Genomic DNA, 22,989 nt, shown 5'->3' on the forward strand with positions numbered 1-22,989 from the left:
AGGCTTCCAACTAATTCCAATAAGAACTTTGTGCACCAAACATTTTTGCTGACTTTAAGCAATTACAATATGGGAGTGACTGGAACACTTTTCATGCTTTCAAAATCCTACAAGTCCTTCAGGGAAATCTGAACATCTCCTTGTAAGTAACAAAGAATTCAATGAAAACACAAGACAACCAAACTGTAATTGAAAACATGTTTATTTGATTTTCTGCCACAACTGTTTATGACCTAGGTCTCTCCTTCTTGCCTTTGTAGAGAGCCAGCAGGGACACATTGGCCACCTTGACCACCTTGAAACGAACTCCAGGAATGTCACCCACGGCGTGACCTTTACGTCCAAATCCTGCCACCAGAACCTCATCGTTCTCCTGCAGGTCCGGCAGCAGAGGAGGGAGAAGAAAAGGAAGAGAAGAAAAGGGTGTCAATACCAAGTGAGAGCAGAGCGAACTAATCTCATGTGACAAATTTCATATTAAAAAAGGACAATATGTGAAAATTGACAATTTGGACAAGGGGCGGGGGGTCTGTAGGAGTGGATGAGATTGTCACTAAAATGAGAATAGCTGGTCCATAAGTGAGCCTGGTCACATTAGGCTAACCCATTCTTGCTAACCCAGGGTCTGGCCTAGCCTAGCCTAAACTGTGCAAACACTGTACTGTTAACAGCTACATTCTCAGCTCTCTCTCTGCTACACTTGCTACTTACCGCTTTAAAGACGAATACTCCCTATTTTGGCCTAAATTTCAGGTGTTTGGGGTTGTTGTCTGTCCATCTTTTCAAGGGTTACATTAACTACTCTTGTTGGCTTTTTACTTGTGAAGCTTTTATTGCACTTATATTAACATGTGGACATAAATTATTTAAACAAACATTTTGTTTCTTTCAGGAGGGGCAGGGGGTCTCTGTGGAGGGGCAACACTGAATGTTGATTATAAAACCAGACATCTACACATTCAGACAAGCACTAGTTTCAGTTCTACCCGACTCTGGTTGGCTTTTAGCTTAATTTCTCTGCTGCAGATTCTTTACAGAAACCTGCTCTTTGACTGTAGCACCACTAGTGCTTGACTGTTTTTTCCAAATCATGTGTGCAGCGTTGGCGTTTACCTCGATGAAGTTGAGGCAACCGTCATTGGGGACGAAGGCGGTGATCTTCTTGCCGTTCTTGATGAGCTGAACTCTCACACATTTCCTGATGGCAGAGTTGGGCTGCTTAGCCTCCACACCACTGTGGAGGGAAAACACACAATATTCTTTAACAATGGAAACAAGGGGCATCTGTACAAGTTGCATATAGATCTGTTCTGTAAATACCCAACATACTTTAAGTTGTATTTTTGGGGATTTTATTTTAATTGCCTCTGGTTTTTACAGTGTGTGACTCCAGCAGTAGATCAGTTATCAAAAAATAAGAAAATTAAATTTAAAGAATCCCATATGTGGCCCTGATGACATCTCTTATGAGATGAACACAACACACTGCTGGAAAGTGCAGAGACTGAAAACATGAAAGTGTAAAAGACTGCAAACACTAAAAGAATCAAAGGATGCAATTTTTCACAGAACCAACATTTCAACAATCACTTCAGAACTTTCCAATTAGTACAATGGAGAGACCAATGAGTTTTTTCCTGCCCAATTTTCAAAAGCAGCACCCCCCTAAAGAAAACCCTCACCAGTGGCCCCCGGGTAAATTAAGTTTGAGACACCCAATGTGAGGATTTGGATAAAGTTAACATGCTTTTAAAATCAACCCACCAAAGGATTTACTTTATCTGAAGATAAAGATCAAAGACCATGAAATGGGGGCAATTTTCAATTCCTAAAAGTGACTGGCTCTCTGCCCCTGTATCAGGAAGTGTTTTGTGATCAGGGGGCCTCTTGGGCATCATATCAGCTTGGCAAGTCAGATGGTACTTACACTTTCTCAAGGACGATGCCCTTGGCGTGTGAGGCTCCTCCGAAGGGGTTGGCCTTCAGGGCTGTGCCCAGATGGGCCTTCTTGTACTGTTTATCGTGCCATTTCTGCTCACGGCGGTGGTTACGGAGCTTCCTGGCTGTACGCAGACCGCGACACTTTCCTGGAAGAAAAAGAGCGACAGGAAATTTAATTGAAGCCAATATAGGAGTGCCATCTTGTAGTTATTCTGTTCAATGTGAAATTCAAGAAAGCCTTCTTGTTTAATTTCAAAAGATCTGTGTCTGCAAGCTACACAATGCCCCTGCAGAACAGAGAAATAACTTGTGGTAATTATGTGATGATAAACAAAAAACGCAACTTTTTAATATGGCACAAAAAGATTCTCTGCCTTTGATGGCAGAATGATACAATTTACAGCATCCAAACATTGAGACCTAACCTGATACTGGAAGGCTGTAGTTAACTTATGGATAAGTTCACAATAGTTCAAGTATGTCTTCAAACAGTCAGGTGCCAGCGAAAGGTTTTCCTCACTAATCATTCCTCCTGTTCATATTGGTTATTAAAGGATCCCCTGCAAATGTGCTTTTAATGTTAGTTACACCAAGTGAATTATGAAGGGATCTTCTAATGGCAGTATGAGTAGGAGGAATGATTACAACGAGGAAAATCTATTTCAATGTTAATTTGGGCACCTGACTGTTTTAATAGAAACATGAAGCATTGTGAACTTGTGTTTTAACTGTGCCTGGATCATAATTTAATACACGAAACTGGAACTACAGCAACACAAACGGCATCGGGCTAACATTGCCGGTCATAAATAAACGGGGCTTGTGTCTGTCCCGATTTTCCCACCAATTACAACTAAAACAGAGTGCGAAGCCTTAAAATGAATACTACATGAGGCACAAACTAAAGAACAGAATTAACAAGTGACGGTCTGTAAAAATGTCAAGCTTCGTACTTCAGAGACTAAAATTTTCTTGCCCGTTAAACCGGAGAAATTTACCGCAGAAAACTTCACTATATTGGACAAACATGATTTCCTACACTCACATAAAATGAACTACAGTGCGTTTTTAATCGCAGATATTCCTCAAAAACAGCAGTTTTATATTAACTACACTGACACAACATGATGTAGCTTCGTTACTCAGCGCGAAGCGAACCAGCTTTACTAACAGTCACAATCTAAGCTTTTACGGACACCAGAACTCAATTTACACTTAATGTTATTGCATTTGCCGGCTGTTTCATTAAACATTATAATGTGAGCAGCAACAAATTAAGCGCAGAAGGACCGTCCGCTATGCTAAGCTAACCGCGCTAACACGCCGAATGAGACGCGTTATGGCCGCTCCACGTTGCGAACAAACAGAGCGGTAAAAACGGCTCCTTTTATCAGTCAATGTAGAGATTTTCCGTCATAAACACATCGAGAACAGTTTATAAGATCTTCATATACAACACTGATGTGAAAAACCCGTTCAGTAAAGAGAATTATCTGGTATTAGGACTGAAGTTTGAGACGAACCCATGATTGCAGCAAAGTCTGGGATGGAAAGGAAGGACCCAGGATGCACCGCGGCAATGTCTAGTCTGAGGACCCCGGACAAGTGATGCTACAGAGAATGCCTGACTGAAATTAACACACATTTAACCATAGACAAAGGACTTTACATACAGTCTGAGCATTCAACACACGACAGAAACTAAAATAATTTCCTACAAAATTAGTATTTATTTCATTCAGAACAAAGATATGGAATAATTTTGTTACTACATAATGATATAAGGTTAATTCTATACACATATGCTCCAAATCTTTCAGCTTTTTAACATTATTAGATTTTTAAAACATAAACGTAATCCATTTAAATTGTTTTACTTTTTTCTTCATTCCATTGTGGCTCTAGGGATGGCAATGTCAAACTTTCAGTTGTTTCACTTTGGTCCAGATTGAAATATCTCATGAATGGATTACCATGAAATTTTGTACATACATTCATGGTGCTCAGATGATGAATCTTAATGACTTTGGTGATCTCCTGACCTTTTGTTTAGTGCAATTATCATGTAAAACTGTAATTTGTCCAGTTTATGAGAAAATACTAATGCGAAGCTAATGGAATTCCCATTAAACTCAGATGTATTTTTAATTTTGTGCTAGCATTCTAAATGTTAGCATGCTCACATGCAAAACTATGGTGTATATGGTAAACATTTCCTGCTGATATCAGTCTGTAAGAACAGCAGAGCCTCTAGCCTGGCTGTAGACTCTAAAATGGTTTTAGAGTCTCTTAGTCTTAGTCTTGTCTCTAGTTTCAAACTCTAATTCTTGTTTCCCCTTGTCATGCAGCACAAAAGAGACACAAATAGATAAGTATACTCACACAACCATAGCAGTAATCAGACCAACAGTCCCTCCCTATATTCTCAATTCGACTGCATGGATGAAATTATGAGTATCCATCAAACACACAGCATGCGAGCAAAAAGGGAAACTAAATGAGGGTCCCAACATAATGTCTTGTTATTCTATGCTTGTGCACTGCTGTACTTAATAAAAGGAGATCTGTGTTTTAAAATGATTAAATTAATAAAAACAATTATTAGTGGATTCACTGTGAGAAGCATGAACGAGCGTCTCTCACAATGAGTGTGTTTCCTGGTTCTGATCAGGTTTTTGGAATACTCCAGTTACGTGCTGTGCATGCAAATACCATATCCTGGTTTCAGAAACCTGGATTAGCCCTTATTGTAGTTTTGAGAAAACTAGATATGTTACCTGGAGTACTACAGGATACTGTGGCATGTAAACACCTGATCCAGGTTTCTTGGTAGAAAAATTAGTGGCTGACACAACTGGACGCAGATGATCAGAAATCTGGAAACTGTTAGAATCATATAATCAGAGATAGATGTTCAGGTACATCAGCATTACATAGAAACAGGCAGGTTTACTACTGAAGAGAAAAGACTTGACTCAAGACGAAGTCCAGTTTATGTTTTATTGCTCATTATAAGATGATTTAAGGGATACACTATTCAGTAAAATATCCTTTATTTCTGATGATTTTTTCTGGATGAGTGATAATAAAAAAATGTTTCAGGAAGAGAACCTTTTGTGTGGCTGATTTTATTTGTAAAGCCTGATGCAGAAGAAAAAAGTTCTTTGTTTGCAATGTAATGTTTTGTTCTTCATCTTGATTGTAATTAGAGATATGAATAAACAGGTTCCTCACGTTCCATGCAAACGCCATATTGTCAGAATATGATGACAACCAGGAAAAGACTCAAAACCAGGATACATGTGAGAGTACAGGGAACACTCCTCCTCTTCCTTCATATCATTACATTCCAAGTCAGCGCTGTTGTCAGCAGTGACATTACTCCCTCTGTAGGCTATAGGTGCGAAATATTGAAAGGATTTTCAGACATCCCAGATTTTCCTCCAGACTTGCTGAAAAACCTTTACATGTCTTACAGTATATGTATATTGTTCAACAATTTTATTATTCTGTACATAATGTACCAAATGCATCTTAAGTGCTTTGCTTTGTCAGTATAATCGCCACCCTTTAATCTACTGAAATTAAATTTATTTTGACTGAGCTGCTCTGAAAATAAGAGAGAGAGAGAGAGAGAGAGAGAGAGAGAGAGAACAGCAATGCCTTTCACCAGTGGGCAGGACTCTCTCAACTGTGTCTGTCTGTGTCCTCTCCTCATTGGCTGATTCATCAGTCTGTCAGGGGGGCTTACAGACGGTGGGCTGATTAAAGTAGATTAAGAGAGAGAGAGAGAGAGAGAGAGAGAGAGGACAGGGGGAGAGAGTGTGCTGGCATCACGCTCCGGTCACCACAACGATGGCTTCACTGTGGAAACACTGCTGCATCCTCCTCCTCTCTCTCCTCCTCCTCCTCCTCCATCTGCAGTCGTCTTCCAGCCTCGACCTACAACCGGCTGACAGGTAGGTGAAGGGACTGAGAAACAGTGACACAGATGTAGTTCTACCTTGATGATTGATGTTGTTGTTTTTGACCTCTGCTGACTCTAATCTTTGACAACCAGTTCAAAGATTACTGACGTGTTTTCTGCTGTCGGACCCATCAAGTCATGTGTGATTGTGTTTCTTTAAAGCTTATTTGGTCATTTGGGGACAGTGGAACAAGCTGAAAACCTCTGACATATTATCATTGTATAAAGGAGTTATAATTAATAATATTTTTTTACACATTTAACACACTCAGCAGACACAGAGCAACATGATCATCCCGTTGGAGTCTTGATGGTGTTCACCTAATGAATTTAAGTCAAAGACTGAGTCTCCTTTTAGCTCTGGTTTGGTCTCCAGCTGACAATAGCTGGCTCTTTACCTGCTAGATGTTCCACTTCTTCACCAGTCTGCTGTTTTCTGCTGGGCAGGTAGTGCACAGTGGGTTTACCAGAGCTTGTTTGTTAAAAACAACTGTCTGCTGCTGGAAACACTGAGAGGGAACCAAATTAGTAAATGTGCCATAAAACCAAAAATAGGAGCTAAAAGTGGCTAAAAAGCTCTTCAGAGCTGCAGAGTTGGTGGGAATTCTTTGTGATCTTGTCACTACCAAAGAGCTAAAACTATACTGAATATAGGACTTCTATATGGACACAAATCAGTATCCCAGCATCTCCAGTTATGTCCTCAACTGACGATTCTGCACCTCAGGATTTACGTCCACTGCCAGTAATCAGTGCTGATGCAGGAAGTTGTGTGTCCTTTATGTAGAGAGGAGGGAAAATAAGGGTGTGGAGGTTGTGGTGGTGGATGGGTAGGTAGTGCTGCAAAAATTAGTCAATCAAAAAATGAACTGATTCAGCTATTTTGATAATCAAATAATGTTTTTAATAAATTTATAACAAAAAATGGTTTTATCATCTTATATGTGATGACTTAATGCTTTCTTTGTCATACATGATAGCAAACATGATATATTTGGGCTTGAGACAGTTGGTCAAACAAAAAAAGATTTATGAAGATGTCACCTTTGACTCTGAGAAATGATAATGGGCATTGTTTAGTATTATCTGACATTTTATAGACATAACAATAAATCGATGAATAATTGTTAGTTGCAGCCCTACATGTCAGACTTTCATTTAGGAGTTTGCATGCTGTTGCAGACCTGGAGATAACGTTCCCATTTTTATTAACCAATATCACAACCTTTCCCTAACCTAAGTGTTATAGTTACCTGACCCTAAACATGCCTTTATTTGTCATAACCATGATCTTCCCCTCACTTAAACCATACTATAGTTGCCGTGTGCCGATGTCATTGAAAGCGAGAATTATAAAAACATTGGTATTAGATCTAAAAAAAAGCTGTGGTCATGAAATGTTGCTCTGTGTCTGTTGGATGTGATAATAGAAACTGCTTGTAGTTTGTCATTTTTTGCAGTGTGCAGCTGTTGATGTTAGAGGAGGGAGAAGCTGCAAAATCTCTTGGCTGAGAGCCACCCCGTCCTTCATGAGTGTGTATGTGTGTGTGTGTGTGTGTATGTGTGTGTGTGTGTGTGTGTGCGCACTCATGTTTTTATGATTGTATAATCAGTGCAATCCCACAATCTACAGTCCTATGCTTTGACCCAATACAGCAGAGGAGCTAAACCTTTGTTTGGGCTTTTGGGAGGACTTGCTCTAATACATTTAGTATGTGGAGAGAAAAAAGTGTTTTATTGTGCATCTACGGAGAGGTTTTCATCCTGAGATGCACTAAGTCCCCAGACAGAGGCGGAGCGTGCACCAGACTCATTTAGATTAGAGTGTTCATGGCCAGACAACTTTGGTTGATTATTTTGCACAGAATCAGGTTACACGCTCCTCCCTAACTGACCAGAGTAGACTGTTTTGATTTATGACAGTCAGATTCTTCATATCAAATTAAACAACAGTGTGTTATACTTGACATGCCTTAAAGATACTGTATGTAAAAATGTTTTGTTTAATATATTCCAAAATGTAAATGAGTACATACATTTTGAGCTGCACATGGACGGTTGGCACTGACACACTTTACATCACTTAGATGGTAAACAGAAGTACATATAAAGTATATGAAGCAATACAAAAACACAAATTTACTTTTTCTCCATGAAACCTGCTGGTCTCTGCATGTCCCAAAAAAATACTTTTTTCTCAATCAGCTTCTTATTATTAGCGGAGGGGTCTTTCATCAACACAAAACTTTTCTGCCAATATTTGAACAGTTTTGGTTATTTCACATGAGAGATTTATGTATTTGTGTTTTTGTCTTCTCACTGGTTTGTAGTTGACGGACTCAGTTCTAAAAAATATGATGCCATGTACTTCCATGCACCATGATTAGTATTTACCAATTTGACAAAAAACTTACAACACATGGTCCAACTTTGTTTTTCCAAAGCTTTCAACCACATCTGGTGGTCTTCCTCCGCAGATGGAGTTGCTCAGTTGTCGTGGAGATGGTTTAGTTGTTGACAGGTGGGATAACAGGTGGTAGTATACAGGAGGAGGGGGGGTTGGGCTGTCCGCTGACTCCTGTTGATGACCTTTGTAGCGTTCCCAGTGGATGCTGTGATGGTTTTGGTCGAGTGTTCACAGACGGCAAAATCAAATATGAACCTGGAGATCAAGCATTTAATCCAAATCTGATGACAGTTGTGTGTTTGTTTGTGTATGTTGCCAGGTCACTGTCAATCAAATCTGATCAAACCACATGTTAAACTCTTAATTAATAACTAGGAATGTTTGCTTCTGTTCTGCTTTAACTTTGATTGAACTCTGAATGAATATTTAAAGTCCAACTGAAATTAAATGACATACATATCTGTACAAATATACATATCTCTGTAAGAAAAATCAGAAACCAAAAGGAAGAAATTTATATTTTAAATTCTTTGATTTCATGATTGTGCCCCCTAGTTTTACATTATTTCAATTAAATACCTTTCCGCCATCCGCTTACGTAGGTTTACACCTTATTCCGATACACCAAAGTGATAATGTATCGTTCTGTCATAGGCAGAGCAGACGGTCACACTGAGCCTGATTGCATCCTGCTACACAACACAAGAGCCACAGACTCTGAACAACAACTCACATTAGCTTTTCTGCTAAAGTCTCCTTCTTATCTAACTTACAAATATGAACACACCAATAAAACACCAAAAAACATTTACTAGTGAAAGGTGGTAGTTAGCTGCTCAGCTGCAGCACATTAAACAGCATGTAAAGTTAGATGCTGGTTTGATCGCTGAACTTCTAAATCTGTGTTAGCGACACACTGTCCGCCAGTGACTTGAAGCTGTGCAGTTTGTTTAATTTGTCTCTGTTCATACGGTGTAACATTGATAGCCTGCCACCTAATGTCAATCAAACACAGACACCGACACGCTCCTCCAGCTGAGTGAGACAAAGAGGAGCATTTCTGATATTTTAAAGACCTTTTTTCTTCATTCTAATAATACAAAACTATTTTATAAACATGTTGACATTATTTTTGACTGCAAATAGGGATGATTAATGTTTAATTGTAGAAAAATACTTCTTCAAGGGTTTTAATTACAGACTGTTCTCCAGGTTGTATTGGAGCTCCATCCTGGATGTTGCCTTGCTTGACCTGTTGATCAGAACAGACTCAGGATCCTTTATCTAAAACCTGAATGTGCTGCATGTTTTTGTAAAAAGCAATCAGAGCCTGTGTTTGGTGTTAAGCTGATTCTGAACTCTTTGTCCTTTATTTTTCTCCTACAAGAGTCTAATTTCTTTTTTCTATGTAATCTGGGTCAGAGTGGGTCCTCTCAGCACCAGTACATCTCTGTGCCAGACTGATCACTCTGTTACCTTAAAGACTAATCCACAAGGTGAACTGGCTGGGTCACTGGACAACCCAGATGCATTCTGGGTACTCGAAACCTCGCTGGTTCCCCTCTCTTGGTCATCCTCCTCTATTTTTAACCTTCATTATTTATATTGGTTCAGGTTCATTTAAAATATTGATATTATGTTACATTATATTTTCATCCTTTTCTATTATTTTGTATAATATCACTATTATCTAAAAATTCTTAGCTCCGACTAAATAAACACTAATTTGGCTTTTATGAGACACTATTCAGTTTTATCTAATAAGCATAAGGTAATTTAATGTTATAAGTGAAATTTTCTTTTTCTTCTGGTTGTTTTACTGTTTGTAAAAGTTTAAAAAGAAGCTTATTTTTGATTGAATTCTATCTGATCTTAAACATTTCTGGATTTAGCTAGTTAGACCGGCAGAACTTCAAGTGTTGAATCACCTTTATGGTAATTAGTTTGTTTGTGTTGTTCTTGTATTGTATTGCATATATTTTGTACCTGGGGTATTTTTAACAACTGAAATAAATATATGGTGCTCACGAATAAAGACTGAAATAGAAACTAATTGTTGAAAAAAGACAAGAAAAGAAGAACTACTGGAAAAGAAGTAGAAGATAAACAAACACATTGGTTGTAGTTATCTAGAAGGGAAAGACAACATGATATAAGATTGAAGAAAAACAAATATGTGAAGAAATGACAATTTTTCAGTTATTTATTGATTTTTTCTGTCACTTCTGTTTACAGTCCTGCTGTCTCTCCAGTTCATGGTAAGTCCATCTGTTTATCTGTCTATCTGTCTATCACCACCGACTTTCTTGACTTGAAAGTCTTCCCATAAACTCCACCACTGGACTGTGTAGGAAGCAAATTATTAACTGGTATCAACTTTTCAGGAGCTATTAAAAGTGTTTGGTTTTGTTGGTTTATTTTTGGCCTTATGATAAAAAGGTTTTGAGAGACAATTCATCTTGTTATTGTCTGTCTCTCCAGATGAAGGGATGGCAGGGAGTGATGGAGGGATGAGGATGGAGGAGAGTTTGGTTCATCCTGACGAACCGTTCAGACAACTGCTGCAGGTAAACTCAGTATAGGAAAGAGTACATCAGTGTACTACTCCGGCAGAGGTTACTTTACTGATATTTTACTTTAAATAAAGAGTGGTGGGAGCAAAAGAAGCGATGCCAACATGTAAAAACATGGCATCACAAAAGTCCTGCATGAGTCAGTCAGGAGTCATGAGTCATGGCATCAGTCATGGCATCAGTCAGGAGTTTGTCATTAGTAATTTGACAAAAATTGTCAACACAAGGTGAAATAGTGTTTCACGTGATAAAAAAAAGCTAATTGTGTGCCTGTCTCTTGCCTCCTCTCCAGTCTCCAGATGTATCACAAAGGAAATTACTTCAGATGCCAGGATCTGCAGTTCCCTTTCCTCCCCTCAAGGTGATATAGTTTACAGTTGACTAATCAGCTTTAACACAGTAAAGTATGGCAGCGTATTGTTGCCACCAAAACAAAAGGTTTTTTTCTGTGAGAACTTTTCTTGTTAATACCGAGTAGGGCTTGCAATGAGTTGTAGCCCAGCTAAAATGATTGAATTTGACACCAAAATCCACATTTACGCATACAGCAGGCACACAGAATAATAGGAAATCAACCCATAGCCATATTTCCTGATACATTTTTTCTTTTTTTAATAAGTCAATGTGTCATTTTAATACATACATATGTTCGTTTTGTGAAATATCACAATAACATGAAAAATATCTTGTCATTATGTGAAAAGGATCATGTTAAAATGAGAAAGTTTTTACATGGTTATGAGAAAGTGAGAAAATCGTATGTTTGCCATGGTGGCAGCAATACGCTTCCATAGTAAGTAAATTAGTAAAAGAAAATAAAAAACATCTCTCACATCAAAAATTCATGTGGATCATTTTAACAGTAACAGTAATATAAAGGTGTTAGTTAAAGCTCCATGTTGACAATAAATCAAATGACTAAAGAAAAAAGATATAACACTTATAGATATACATAGAATAGATATACAGCCCAATAACAGGTGCATTGTGTATGCCCTTTACTGATGCAAAATGAAGTAAATATAGCATGTACAATGCAATGATTTGTTTAAATTTGTGACTTTGAAAAATTTCTATTAGATTCATTTTATTTTTGGGGTCCCAGGTGTTGCCCAGAGGAGAGCCTTAACACTAATATCTCCATCCACCAGGTGTTGTCCAATGGGGAGCCGTGCCTCATGTTCCAGGCCAGGAGACTGTATCTCCGCTATGAGAGGCAGAAGCAGCTGGACCTGACGGAGGAAGCCTTCTCTCCTCAAAAACCCATCGACACCAGCCAGTCTGTCTGCAGCAAGGACAAGGCTACGTATGTACACCTGTGACACATCTGTCTACCTGTCTACCTGACAGCTGACCATGCAAAAGGAGGCATAGGTAGTGAAAAGGCAATTTGTTAAGATAAATATCAGTCTAACAGTATAAGATTATAGTCCGATTTAGTTATAATAAGTCCAATAAAAGAAAGGCCAAAGAGATATGTCTGAGGAAGTTCCTTATGTCAAGTCCAAGAGGTAACGTTGACTATAATGGACCATCTATCTGTCTATCTGTCTGTCTGTCTTCACCAGGCTGGTCATGAGGTTTGGTGATGTGGAGGATATAAGAGACCTGTTCATCAGGTAAGTCATACCATCTGTCTGCCAATCATGCTCTAATAACTTTATAATGTTAAAGGAGCAGCCACACTGTTTTTCTTCTTGTTCCTTCAGTTGGAAGTTTCAACTTACACAAGTGTGATGTAGTTACATAAAGTAGTTCAGTGGAGTGGGAGACATCTTGTTCTTCAGCAGTTTAAGGAGAAGCTACGAAATTTAACTTTTTTTGAGGAAAAACCTTTACAAATGCAAATTATTTGTCAAAGAAGAATATTTTTATATGTTTTAAAATATGTTTGGAGGGAGTCTTTCATATTCACATCAAGACTAAAACTCCGGAGCCATACAAACACCACCAGGAGGCTGGAAGGTTCACTACATACCAGCAAACACAATGGTTGGATAGATGAAAAATGGAGAGGGGAAAACTTTGCTATTCTTAGATCCTTAGTGGGGCATGAATGTTAAGTTTTCAGACTGAAAACAGCCATTAAAACAACACAAGGGGCTGCGTTGGTGGGAGTATGTTGTTTTAGATACAAGTAAGGCAATATAATACGATCCAGGAAGGCCGGTTTGAGTGACAGATCCAGGAGTTTGAAGCCTTCTCAGGTGCCAAAAAACAGCACAGTGATTTATACTTTGAGACATGATTTTACAACTCTGGAAACTTATGACAGCTGCAATTATTTTATCTTTTGTTGTGGTGATTGCAAGGTAAACAGTAGAAATAGTGTTCATGTTACAAAGTAATCTACCAGGAATGTACATATTTAATTGGCCTTCCCAGATGACGTCATGTTGCAGTCCTACACAAGTTTAGCCAGGTTAATCTTTTTTGCTGGACAATAAAACCCAGTGAACAATTTACAACAACACAGACCAGAACAGGTCTGCAGGAGATGAGCAGAAACAAATTTCTTAATATAGCTTAATAATTTCTTCCTCTCCTCTCGTCCCTTTGGTGTCCAGATTGCAGCTGTCCAACACTTTCTACGAGTCTTCAGGTCAGTGGTGGTTCTCGGTGGACAGCATCTCTCTGATCTACAACACCTCTGAGGAAGCTGTGTTCAATGCCAGTGAGGTGTATGCTCCAGCCTCCTCCTCCTACCACTGTCTCCATGTCAGCAGCCTGCAGCGGTATAGTGCCCTGCTGTTACCCAGCACTGACAACGCCCACCGCTGGACCGTCACCTTCACCGATTTCCAGGTACCTGTCTGTTTACAAACCTCACTCACGGTCTTACTGATATCTAATAATGGCTCAATAAATTACATCTGGAGAAACTATCATAATCAGTATTTAAATGGACTATTCACTAACACTTCCCCTGAATACTGACTGTCCAATCATAGCTTAGCAACCGTCACTAGGCATAATAGGCCTGTCAGGTTTTGCCAAGAGTTTGGAGGGTTTTACCATCCTTTCCAAAACCAAAAACAGTAAAAATGTCATGAATGTCTTAAACAGTGCATTTGACTGCTCTAACATGAACTGCAAACGTTAGCCTGCAAGGCTAATTAGTTTACTACCTACAGAAGTATTTCCAAGGTCAAGAGTTGGAATAAAAAACTTTTGTAATTGAAAAAATATACTTCAGCTTTTAGTTTAAAACTTTAGCTTTTCAGTTTTGTCTTTCAAATTGACAAAACATTTGGCCCCCATGTACCTCCATAAGCTTTGGCCTCACAATAAAATTGAACTTTAGACTGTCATCTTTTATCTTCTTGATTATTTTCTAAATGTTGAACCTCTTCACAGATTCAGGCATTCAACGTCACCTCCGGTAAGTTTTCTCCCGCGAGCGACTGTGCCACCTTCCTGACGCCAGCCATCCTGATGGGCCTCGTCACTTCCCTCATCCTGCTACTGGTCCTGGCCTACGCCCTGCACATGGTCATCCACCTGAAACACATCGAGCATGACAACGAACACAAGGCCGACATCTACTATCCCGAAAACCCTGAACACCCTGAACACTGTGTGGAAAACATCACTGAGAAAAACATTTTGTAGTGTAACCAGGAAGATAATTAGAGACTGTCAACACATACATTTTGTTGAAGAAATTCACTCAAGTCCTTGTTCAAAGCTTGCTGTAGTGGTGGTGGTTTATTAGTATCCCAGAATACAGTGAGCTTAGTGACACAGAGCAGTCTACTGTCTAGGACAGTAGACTGACTCAGAGCAGAGGGACAGTTATACTGTGAGCCAAGGGGGGGAGGGTTATCAGACCGTATGCAAATACAGTTGTGATTAAAAATGTAAAGGCACTGTGATCAGATCAAAAGGAATGATGGTAGGAAGCATTCAGAGCTTACAGTGTGTCACAGACAAGATCAAGGGTCAACTTAGCAGGGGGGCAGGAAGGGGCTCCCAGACTTAATAAATTAGGGGGGTAAGGGCATTTTAAGGATCCAAAGGTAAGGGAAAAAGGGGGGACTGCATTCAGGCAGTTGTCAATAATGAAATCAAGGGGCTGAAACAGGAGGGGGTACTGCATTCAGACAGACAGCACTTAACAGCAACAGAATATATCAGATTCTTCATCAACTTCAGAGAGACGCAGATGATTTGACGCTGGTGTGATATATTTTAAGCTCAGGATTTGATTTTTTTAAAAATACATTTCTAGTGCTTTGTAATTTGCCTATTAGTGAGTTTCTCGTGTTTATAAGAAATTTAATAAAACAGACGTTAAAAAGTCTATCTTTTGTTTTGATCTGTGTCCCTCTATAGTTGTATTGTTTAATCTAATTATAGTAGTGTATAATAGTATAATTAATTTATTTTCTTTGTCTGTGTGTATTTCTGTTTCACTGAGGGGAAAACTGGCCTGACTTAGACATAGACATAATGATGACATACATAGACTGGATCACCAACGTGAATTAACACAGCGTCTGATGGCAATGGTAGCTGTTAGCCACTCTTGCTAGAGGGCCGTCCTCTGGCTTCTCTATCCAGCCTGAACTTTGATATACTATATGCAGTTTTTATTTTATGGGTAAAATGGCGGACATATATAAATATCACTCCTGCCAACATTCACTGAAGTGTCCCTGATCCAGGACCAGTTTACTACAACAACAGTGCACTGTGCTCGGCATTCATTTAGGTTAACAAATAGTCACAGACAAAATTAAACCAATATACTTCAGGGATCAGGGTTATTCATTCATTAAGTGTCCATCATGGTCTTATCGAAAAGTTGCTAATTGCATTCATCTGCAGTACGCCACCCTAATGAGCCCATATCTCTCCTCTCTCTCCACTTCTCTGGCGTCTGCCTGCCCTCCTGAAGCTTAGCAAAAAGTCTCCAAAAAGTCCTCCAAATTAAATGACCAAATATGTTGTTTAATCATGTGACTCCAGAGCGACACATAGGAGTGTTTTCTAATTTGGTGCCCCTATCGGCAGTAATTGGCAGGAGAACTGTGCTTTCAAAAACCGTAACAAATCACTGTTAAAAAATGATTGTTTTATGGTGAGACAACACTATGGTTAAGGTCTGGTTAGGTTTAGGGAAAGATCATGGTTTGGTTTAAAATGATCACTTTGTTAAAGTTAGAGAAACTTAGTGTGGATTAAAGTGCCTACTAAATTAGGCGACCTTCGTCGTCATGGCTACAAGAACGTTTTTTTTTTTTAAAAACTTCTCCAACTTGCAGTTGGAAACGGGAAATGAACATTTGTCTCCTGTTGCAAAGTCCACTGTTAGGTTGTATCATTCATCCACCCCTCCTCCTCCAAATGATGAAAAATCTTATACATTATATACGTCATCTGAACTGTGCCACTGCTCCAGGTCATAATTACTACGGCCACTAGATTGCGTCTGTCACTGGAATGTAACTATATGTTGTTTTTGGGCGACTGACATTATGACCTGTTGTATTGTTTTTCTTGGGAGGACAGTCTCCTTGATATATATGACATCATTTAGCATAAGATAGAACACTTTTGGTCTCCACATAAAATCATTGTGTTATATGGAACAGTTTGAGTCTCCATAAAATGAATCATTATGTAATATAGAACACATAAAATCTCAATAGTAATTAAATATTATATAATACTGAACACTTTGAGTCTCCATAGAATAAATCATGTAATATTGAACACTTTGGGCCTCAACAGAAAGTAATCATTATGTAATATTGAACACTTTGGGTCTCTGTGAAAAGTAATCATCATGCAATATTGAACACTTTGGTTCTCCATAGAATAATCATGTAATATTGAACACTTTGAGTCACCACTGCATCAACAGCATAATATTGTACACTTTGGGCTTCCATACAAGTAATCGTTATTTAATATTGAACACTTTGGGTCTCCGTAGAAAGAAATCATTATGTAATATTGAACACTTTGAGTCTCCTAATAGCATCAGTCATTTAATACTAGACACTTTGGGTCTCCATAGAAAGTAATCATTATGTAAAATTGAACACTTTGGGTCTCCATTGCATCAATCATGTAATACCGAACACTTTGAGTCTCCCCATAGCATCAGTCATGTAATACTGAACACTTAGTGTCTCCATACATCAATCATGTAATATTGAACACTTTGTGTCTCCATAGTTCAACCCTGTAATATTAAACGCTTTGGGCCTCCACAGATTCAACCATCCTGTAAATAATAATAGTGACTGGTGTAATTTTAATTATGTCCGGCGGGTGGCAGTGAAAAGCGTTCAAGCAGCCATATTTGTGGTAGAAGAAGAGGCTCATACTGACATTAGAGAAGTAATGCCAGCTAGTGCACCAACTTTTGTGGATTTAAAGGGACACACGTTGTTTGTAGCAGCGTTATTAGTTTCCGAGGCGTGTTGATCAGATAGTTTGGAATCAGACCGCCATTTTTTCTCGCTTTTCTCTTCCGGTTTGCACCTGGTGACATCAGGAAGGAGACTGCTCTCCCTGCCGTTAACGGCCGTTAATGGTTAACTTTACCGGTTGGTTTAGTCTAGTTTAGTACCGTTGTCTTCTTCCTGTCCCCGGGGACTTCATGTTTAACCACCTCTCCGCAGCTCTCGCACTGTTACCCCGCCGCCTGCTCTCTTCCTCACCGAGGACATTGACCAGCGCCTGCCGCCGACTCGGCAGGATGGAGCTGGCCGTGGTGAGGTGCCTCCCCGGGGAGCCCAAACTCACCATCTCCTTCTGTCTGGACGGCAGTCAGAAGCACATGCTGCGGGACCAGGGCGAGACTCTGGGGAAGGTCTTGGCCCGGATCTCCAACGGCATCATCAAAGGCCAAGGGAAGGCGAAGAAGTCGAAGAAGAACAAGGGACAGCAGCCATGTGAAGCCCCGGAGCACACCCTGGTGAAGCTGTACTACGGCGGGGACGAGGTGCCCGACACGGCGCTGAACTCGGAGGCGTGGCAGGACGGAGCCGTGCTGCAGGTCGGGGACGTTAAATACTCGGTACAGAGGAACGCTCCCACTTTCACCACCGCGGAGCTCCCGGTGTCCCTGCTGGCCGGGTTCCCCGTTTGCCCCAAACTAGAGGTTGAGTTTGGTAACCTCCAAGACTGCGAGTTCACCTGGTACAAAGAAAATGTCCCAAACACAAGGTAATTAAACTGAAGTGGTAGGTGTTATTGACAGTTTATGTGATCCAAAGCTTGTTCAGTGTAGTGATATCCAGCATAACATCCATGCAATAAATCCTCCCTGCTTGAAGTCTTTATAAACAATGTTTAGAAGTGTTCGTACAGTTTTATGGTTGTTTTGCAGGCTGAAGTGATGGTGTTGTATTGGACTGTTTTGCTAAACAGTTTCTCCACCAGAGAGAGTACTGACAAGTTAATGTTTACACAGTAAAATATCTCGCTCAGTCATATTTGGTCACAGTTCTTTCATAACCAAATGTATTTCTTATCAATTCAATTCAGGCTTTGTTGAGGACACATCTCAGGGTTGGTCCATAGCACAATAAAATACAAAAAAGAAAAATAAATAAATTGATATCAAAAATATTTGTATTCTTTATGTTTTTGTAAGAAAAAAGAAAAAAGATAGAAAAAAGAATACCAGTCCACATATCATTACTGGATTTTTTCTTTCAAATACAAATATTAATATTGGCTTCAAAAATCCAGTATTGTTCAGGCTATAATCCAGTGTCATGTTTACTTTAGGATAGGTGTCAGTTTGACAAAGAGAAAAATAAAGGTAATACAATAATTGGTTATAGAAAGTGTCCAGAGTGGGGCTGTGTAAAGAATATTTATAAGGCGGATGGCAAAAAACAAAATTAACTTTCTACAAGTCATCAAAGGATGAAAAATACTCATTTATTGTGGAAATATTTTTAAATTTAGAAAGCAGAACTCTACAACTACCAAGACTACCAAGGTTGTTGTGATCCAGACTGATAAACTGGTTGAACGAAATAAAGTAATCTCATATTTAATGTCATTTAGTTAAAAGCTTATTGAGACCTCCAGCACTTATGTTCTTATTTTTCTCTTCCTTGTTGTTCTTGTTCTAGTCCTGATGATGATGGGGCGGTTCCAGGTCAGGCCAGTGATTGGACGGAGGTAGGATCTGAGAGAGTCCACGTCCCCTCCAATCAGGACATCGGCTGCAGGCTCAAACTGCGCTGCACACCCAAAGATGGAACACGCAGCGGCCCGGCCAAGGAGCTGGTTTCTGTGGGAGCCGTGGAGGCCGGACCGGGTGTGTGCACGTTCGACAACCGGCACGCGTACACTGTTAGAGAGGCGGAGTGGCCGGCTATGAGGGTGGTGTCGTACAACATACTCGCCGATGTCTACGCCCAGACAGAACTGTCCAAGACAGTACTTTACCCGTACTGCGCCCCCTACGCCCTGCAGCTGGACTACAGACAGAACCTTATCAAGAAGGAGCTGGCGGGATATAACGCTGACATCATCTGTCTGCAGGAGGTCGACAAAGGTAATTCAATTTTTATAATCGATCAACTGTTTAAAGTAATTTATCAAGTAAATATGCCAAACATTCTCTGGTTACAGCCTCTCCAGTGTGACGATTTGCAGCTTTTCTCTGTCTCATATCCTTAAAAACTATTTAGAAGCTCAGGTGGTTCGATCCTTAAGCATAACTGAACTCCAAATAACTCCCGATGTGTATACAAGGATATGTGATTCTGTTTTCTTACTTTCTTCATGTTCTCTGGACTCTTCAGGAGTGTTCACGGACAGTCTGACTCCAGCGCTCGATGCCTTCGGTCTGGATGGTGTTTTCAGGATCAAAGAGAAGCAGCATGAAGGACTGGCTACTTTCTACCGCAGGTCTGGACCAACAGCTGAATCTGATTAAAATGCCTTCTGTGTTTTTTCATTGTTGTCTGATGCAGCCACAGCCTCAGGATTTTATTGGGTCTTCTTTCTTAGAGCAGAATTGTGCCACAAAACTAGTTCCATGAGGTGCTTCACCTCTAAAAATAGTCATTTATGTTACTGTGTCCATGTGGAAGTAGGATAAATAAGTTAGAATGAATGGTTCACAGCCCAAAGTATTTTGTAACTATCGAGTTTTGTTGATATGCTATCAAAGTTTTTAAATCCAGGATTAAGTCAGGTAATTTTAATATGACATCATGTTGTCTTTTTTTTAGGTCAAAGTTTAAGCTGCTGAGCCGTCATGACATCATGCTGAGTGAGGCGTTGACCTCTGACCCCATCCATTCTGAGCTGCTGGAGAAGCTTTCTACTAACAGCACTCTGAAGGACAAGATACTGCAGAGGTCGACCACCCTGCAGGTACCGCTGTTCACCTGCTGTACACAGGGAGAATAGTTTGGACGAGGACTCAGAACTGTCTCATTTGCTATTTTTGACATTTGAGAGATTAAACAGTAAAATAATAGATTAAAGAATAATGAAAATATTGTAAGTTGCAGCCACGGTGTTGAGAATCCTCAGCTTTAGTCGGTTTTTGTTCATCTCTCTTGTGACACTTTCCTGTCTCATTTCTCTGCAGGTCACCGTGCTCGAGGACCTGAATAAACCAGACAGAAAGGTGTGTGTGGCCAACACCCACCTGTATTGGCACCCTAAAGGTAGAACAACTCATTCCTCTTGAGTCACATCTATAAGAACAGAGTGAGGATCTGTAACCTTTCATATACGCAAGAACAGACTTAATTAGTTCATTTCCTTTTGAAGGGGGGAATGTCCGCTTGTTCCAGATGGGCACCGCCCTGCAGCACCTGAGTCATGTGATCAGCGAGGTCGCACCTGGAGCCCCTCTGGTCTTTTGTGGCGACTTCAACTCCACCCCAAACTCAGGTAACTCCACAGTTACAGGCATGATCACACATGTACCATTGTCAGCCAATATATTCACTACATCTTTCATTAACTTCAGATGAAGCCCGCACTTCTGAAGATTTAATAAAACATTTCCTGTTTAAGCTGCACCAGACTTCAGCAGACTTCACCTTTATTCACCTGCAGTGTTGCGTGTTCGACCACTAGAATCAGTGTTATCTTGATGCCTCTTGTGCGTGGAAGTGGCTCAAACGTTATTCTAGCAGAGTTTGATTCCTGTTTGATCATCTCTTCTCGTCTCAGGTGTGTTCCAGCTGGTCAGTGAGGCTGCGGTTCCTCAGCAGCATCCAGACTGGAGCAGCTCAGGTCCAGAAGAGTCCTGCAGCATGGAGCTGCTCTCTACCTTCCCCTCACTGCTGAGCGCCTGCAACCAGCCGGCCTACACCAACTATGTGGGAGGATTTCATGGCTGCCTGGACTATATATTCATACAGCCAGAAAACATGCAGGTACTGATACTGCTACTGCTAATACTGATACTCTACTGATACTACTACTACAATACTACTACAGCTACTGGGACTATTACTGAAATGATTAAGCAGCTCATCTGGAATCTAACCCGCATCTGTTTGTGTGTGCAGGTGGAGCAGGTGATTCCTCTTCCCAGCCACCAAGAGGTCACCACATACGAGGCTCTGCCTAGCGTGGCACACCCCTCCGACCACATCGCCCTGGTCTGTGACCTGCGCTGGAACCCCTGACCTCTGACCTTCTCTGAACCACCTGGTCAAACCCGCTGGAGAAATTGCTGCTTCTGCAGATCCAGTCTGACTTTGGATTTATTTATACTTGAATCAAGTCTGAGAATGGAAACGTGTTCCTGCAGGTTCACTAAAGATCACTGAAAAGACAAGATGAACATGGACGAGCAGATAAATCATCTCACACCGGAGAACTGTCTGAAACTACAATATGACTGAAGTGTTGTGATTAAGTTCATATTGTATCATGTACAGTACAATAATTAATGAATTTTAATCACTGATATTCAGTGTTGGGCTCGTTACTGAAAACAGTAATGAACTGCAAAATACTTATTTTTCTGAATAAGTTTAGTTGGTTGGCTTTCCCTCTCTCTTTAAGGCAAACTCTAATTGGTTTTAATTCCCAATCACATGGTTAATAAATCAATTTTAACATTTTAATATAGGTATTTATTATTATGATTTTTGCCCAGCATGTTGTGCAGTGGTCCCTTATTTAAAAAAATAATAAAGTTTGAGCACTAAATTCCATGCTTGAGTCAGATTATTGGATCATTCTTGTTCACTCTGCTCTTAATTCTGATTCTTCCAACAACATTTAAAGGACGGGTTCACAATTTTTTAAGACTGTCTTAAAACTGAAAGGTTTTCCTCGCTGTAATCATTCCTCCTGTTCATACTGGCTATTAAATGATCCCCTTCAAATGTGCTTTCAATGTAAGTGATGAAGGCCAAAATCCACAGGGTTCACACATTTTGAGCAAAAAATTGCATTTAAAAGTTTATCTGACGCTTATATGAGGCTTCAGCAGTCTGAGTTAATCATATCAAGTGGATATCCTCCACATTTACAGTCTTTTTAGCATCAAATTCCCTCTTTGTGTTTCCTGTTGAGCTGTGGTGGAAGTATAGTAACAAAAAGAGGGACTTTGGCACTAATGTTGAAAGATGTCTACTTGATTTGACTCATTTGGACGGCTGAAGCTTCACATTGGCTTCAGATAAACCTTTTAAATACATTTTTACACACAAGGAGGACTGGATTTTATCTAGTGTAAGTACATTATGAAGAGATCCTCTAATGGTCAGTATGAACAGGAGGAATGATTATGGCAAGAAAAACATGTTTGAATGCTCATTTGGCTCCTGACTATGACTATGGCTGTTTTGAGACAGACTTGAAATATTGTGGACCCGTCCTTTAAATCACTTACTGTAATCCGACTTTCTCTTTTTTTTTTGATTTTATGTAAATTTACTGTATGGATGCGGAGGCGGCACCCTCCGTCGCCACGCTGTTTTTCTCTGATTGGTCAGAAGTGGTGAGGAGGTGGGACCAGAGTATTTGGGACATACCATTGTGTCGCATGTTAGGGGTGAAAAGAAAATTTTAAATAAATATTAGGGAATAGGTGTTCCAGCTGTGATGCTTTGGTCTATTTTTCGTCAAGCAAAATAATAAAATAT

At 39.9% G+C, this 22,989-nt stretch overlaps 3 protein-coding genes and 1 long non-coding RNA gene across 4 annotated transcripts; 2 read left to right on the top strand and 2 right to left on the bottom strand.

The window, feature by feature from the left end:
• Positions 1-184: 184 nt before the first annotated feature.
• rps23 (ribosomal protein S23) lies at positions 185-3,575 on the bottom strand. Its single transcript, XM_067586396.1, has 4 exons — positions 3,465-3,575; positions 1,928-2,087; positions 1,114-1,234; positions 185-373 (listed from the first exon to the last, which is right to left on the bottom strand). Exons 1-4 carry the CDS (start codon positions 3,466-3,468, stop codon positions 227-229), a joined length of 432 nt encoding a protein of 143 aa, XP_067442497.1. The 5' UTR covers positions 3,469-3,575; the 3' UTR covers positions 185-226.
• A 2,188-nt stretch (positions 3,576-5,763) lies between these two features.
• On the top strand, positions 5,764-15,170 carry atp6ap1la (ATPase H+ transporting accessory protein 1 like a). Its single transcript, XM_067586399.1, has 8 exons — positions 5,764-5,900; positions 10,551-10,573; positions 10,797-10,882; positions 11,181-11,249; positions 12,040-12,194; positions 12,457-12,507; positions 13,456-13,693; positions 14,246-15,170. Exons 1-8 carry the CDS (start codon positions 5,797-5,799, stop codon positions 14,498-14,500), a joined length of 981 nt encoding a protein of 326 aa, XP_067442500.1. The 5' UTR covers positions 5,764-5,796; the 3' UTR covers positions 14,501-15,170.
• Positions 12,049-17,893, bottom strand: LOC137181047 (uncharacterized). The gene is made up of 3 exons (XR_010928107.1): positions 17,648-17,893; positions 14,266-14,389; positions 12,049-12,173 (listed from the first exon to the last, which is right to left on the bottom strand). It is a non-coding gene; the product is annotated as an uncharacterized lncRNA (long non-coding RNA).
• pde12 (phosphodiesterase 12) lies at positions 17,222-22,053 on the top strand. Its single transcript, XM_067586398.1, has 8 exons — positions 17,222-18,070; positions 18,991-19,418; positions 19,669-19,774; positions 20,101-20,245; positions 20,466-20,544; positions 20,651-20,773; positions 21,059-21,264; positions 21,400-22,053. The coding sequence occupies exons 1-8, from the start codon at positions 17,502-17,504 to the stop codon at positions 21,517-21,519; spliced, it is 1,776 nt and encodes a 591-aa protein (XP_067442499.1). The 5' UTR covers positions 17,222-17,501; the 3' UTR covers positions 21,520-22,053.
• Positions 22,054-22,989: the final 936 nt, after the last annotated feature.

Source organism: Thunnus thynnus, chromosome 4 (genome assembly GCF_963924715.1).
Source record: "Thunnus thynnus chromosome 4, fThuThy2.1, whole genome shotgun sequence".
Taxonomy (NCBI): Eukaryota; Metazoa; Chordata; class Actinopteri; order Scombriformes; family Scombridae; genus Thunnus; species Thunnus thynnus.

Excerpts from the sequence above, each read along its gene's own strand:
- rps23 (XM_067586396.1), bottom strand. Across the intron at positions 1,235-1,927 it reads GGCATCGTCCTTGAGAAAGT|TGGTGTGGAGGCTAAGCAGC; the intron begins GTAAGTACCATC and ends TTCCCTCCACAG. Across the intron at positions 374-1,113 it reads GTTGCCTCAACTTCATCGAG|GAGAACGATGAGGTTCTGGT; the intron begins GTAAACGCCAAC and ends CCGGACCTGCAG.
- atp6ap1la (XM_067586399.1), top strand. The coding sequence starts at position 5,797 with ATGGCTTCACTGTGGAAACACTGCTGCATCCTCCTCCTCTCTCTCCTC. Across the intron at positions 11,250-12,039 it reads TTCCCTTTCCTCCCCTCAAG|GTGTTGTCCAATGGGGAGCC; the intron begins GTGATATAGTTT and ends TCCATCCACCAG. Across the intron at positions 13,694-14,245 it reads TCACCTTCACCGATTTCCAG|ATTCAGGCATTCAACGTCAC; the intron begins GTACCTGTCTGT and ends ACCTCTTCACAG.
- pde12 (XM_067586398.1), top strand. The coding sequence starts at position 17,502 with ATGTTTAACCACCTCTCCGCAGCTCTCGCACTGTTACCCCGCCGCCTG. Across the intron at positions 19,775-20,100 it reads CTGGCTACTTTCTACCGCAG|GTCAAAGTTTAAGCTGCTGA; the intron begins GTCTGGACCAAC and ends TCTTTTTTTTAG. Across the intron at positions 21,265-21,399 it reads TACAGCCAGAAAACATGCAG|GTGGAGCAGGTGATTCCTCT; the intron begins GTACTGATACTG and ends TTGTGTGTGCAG.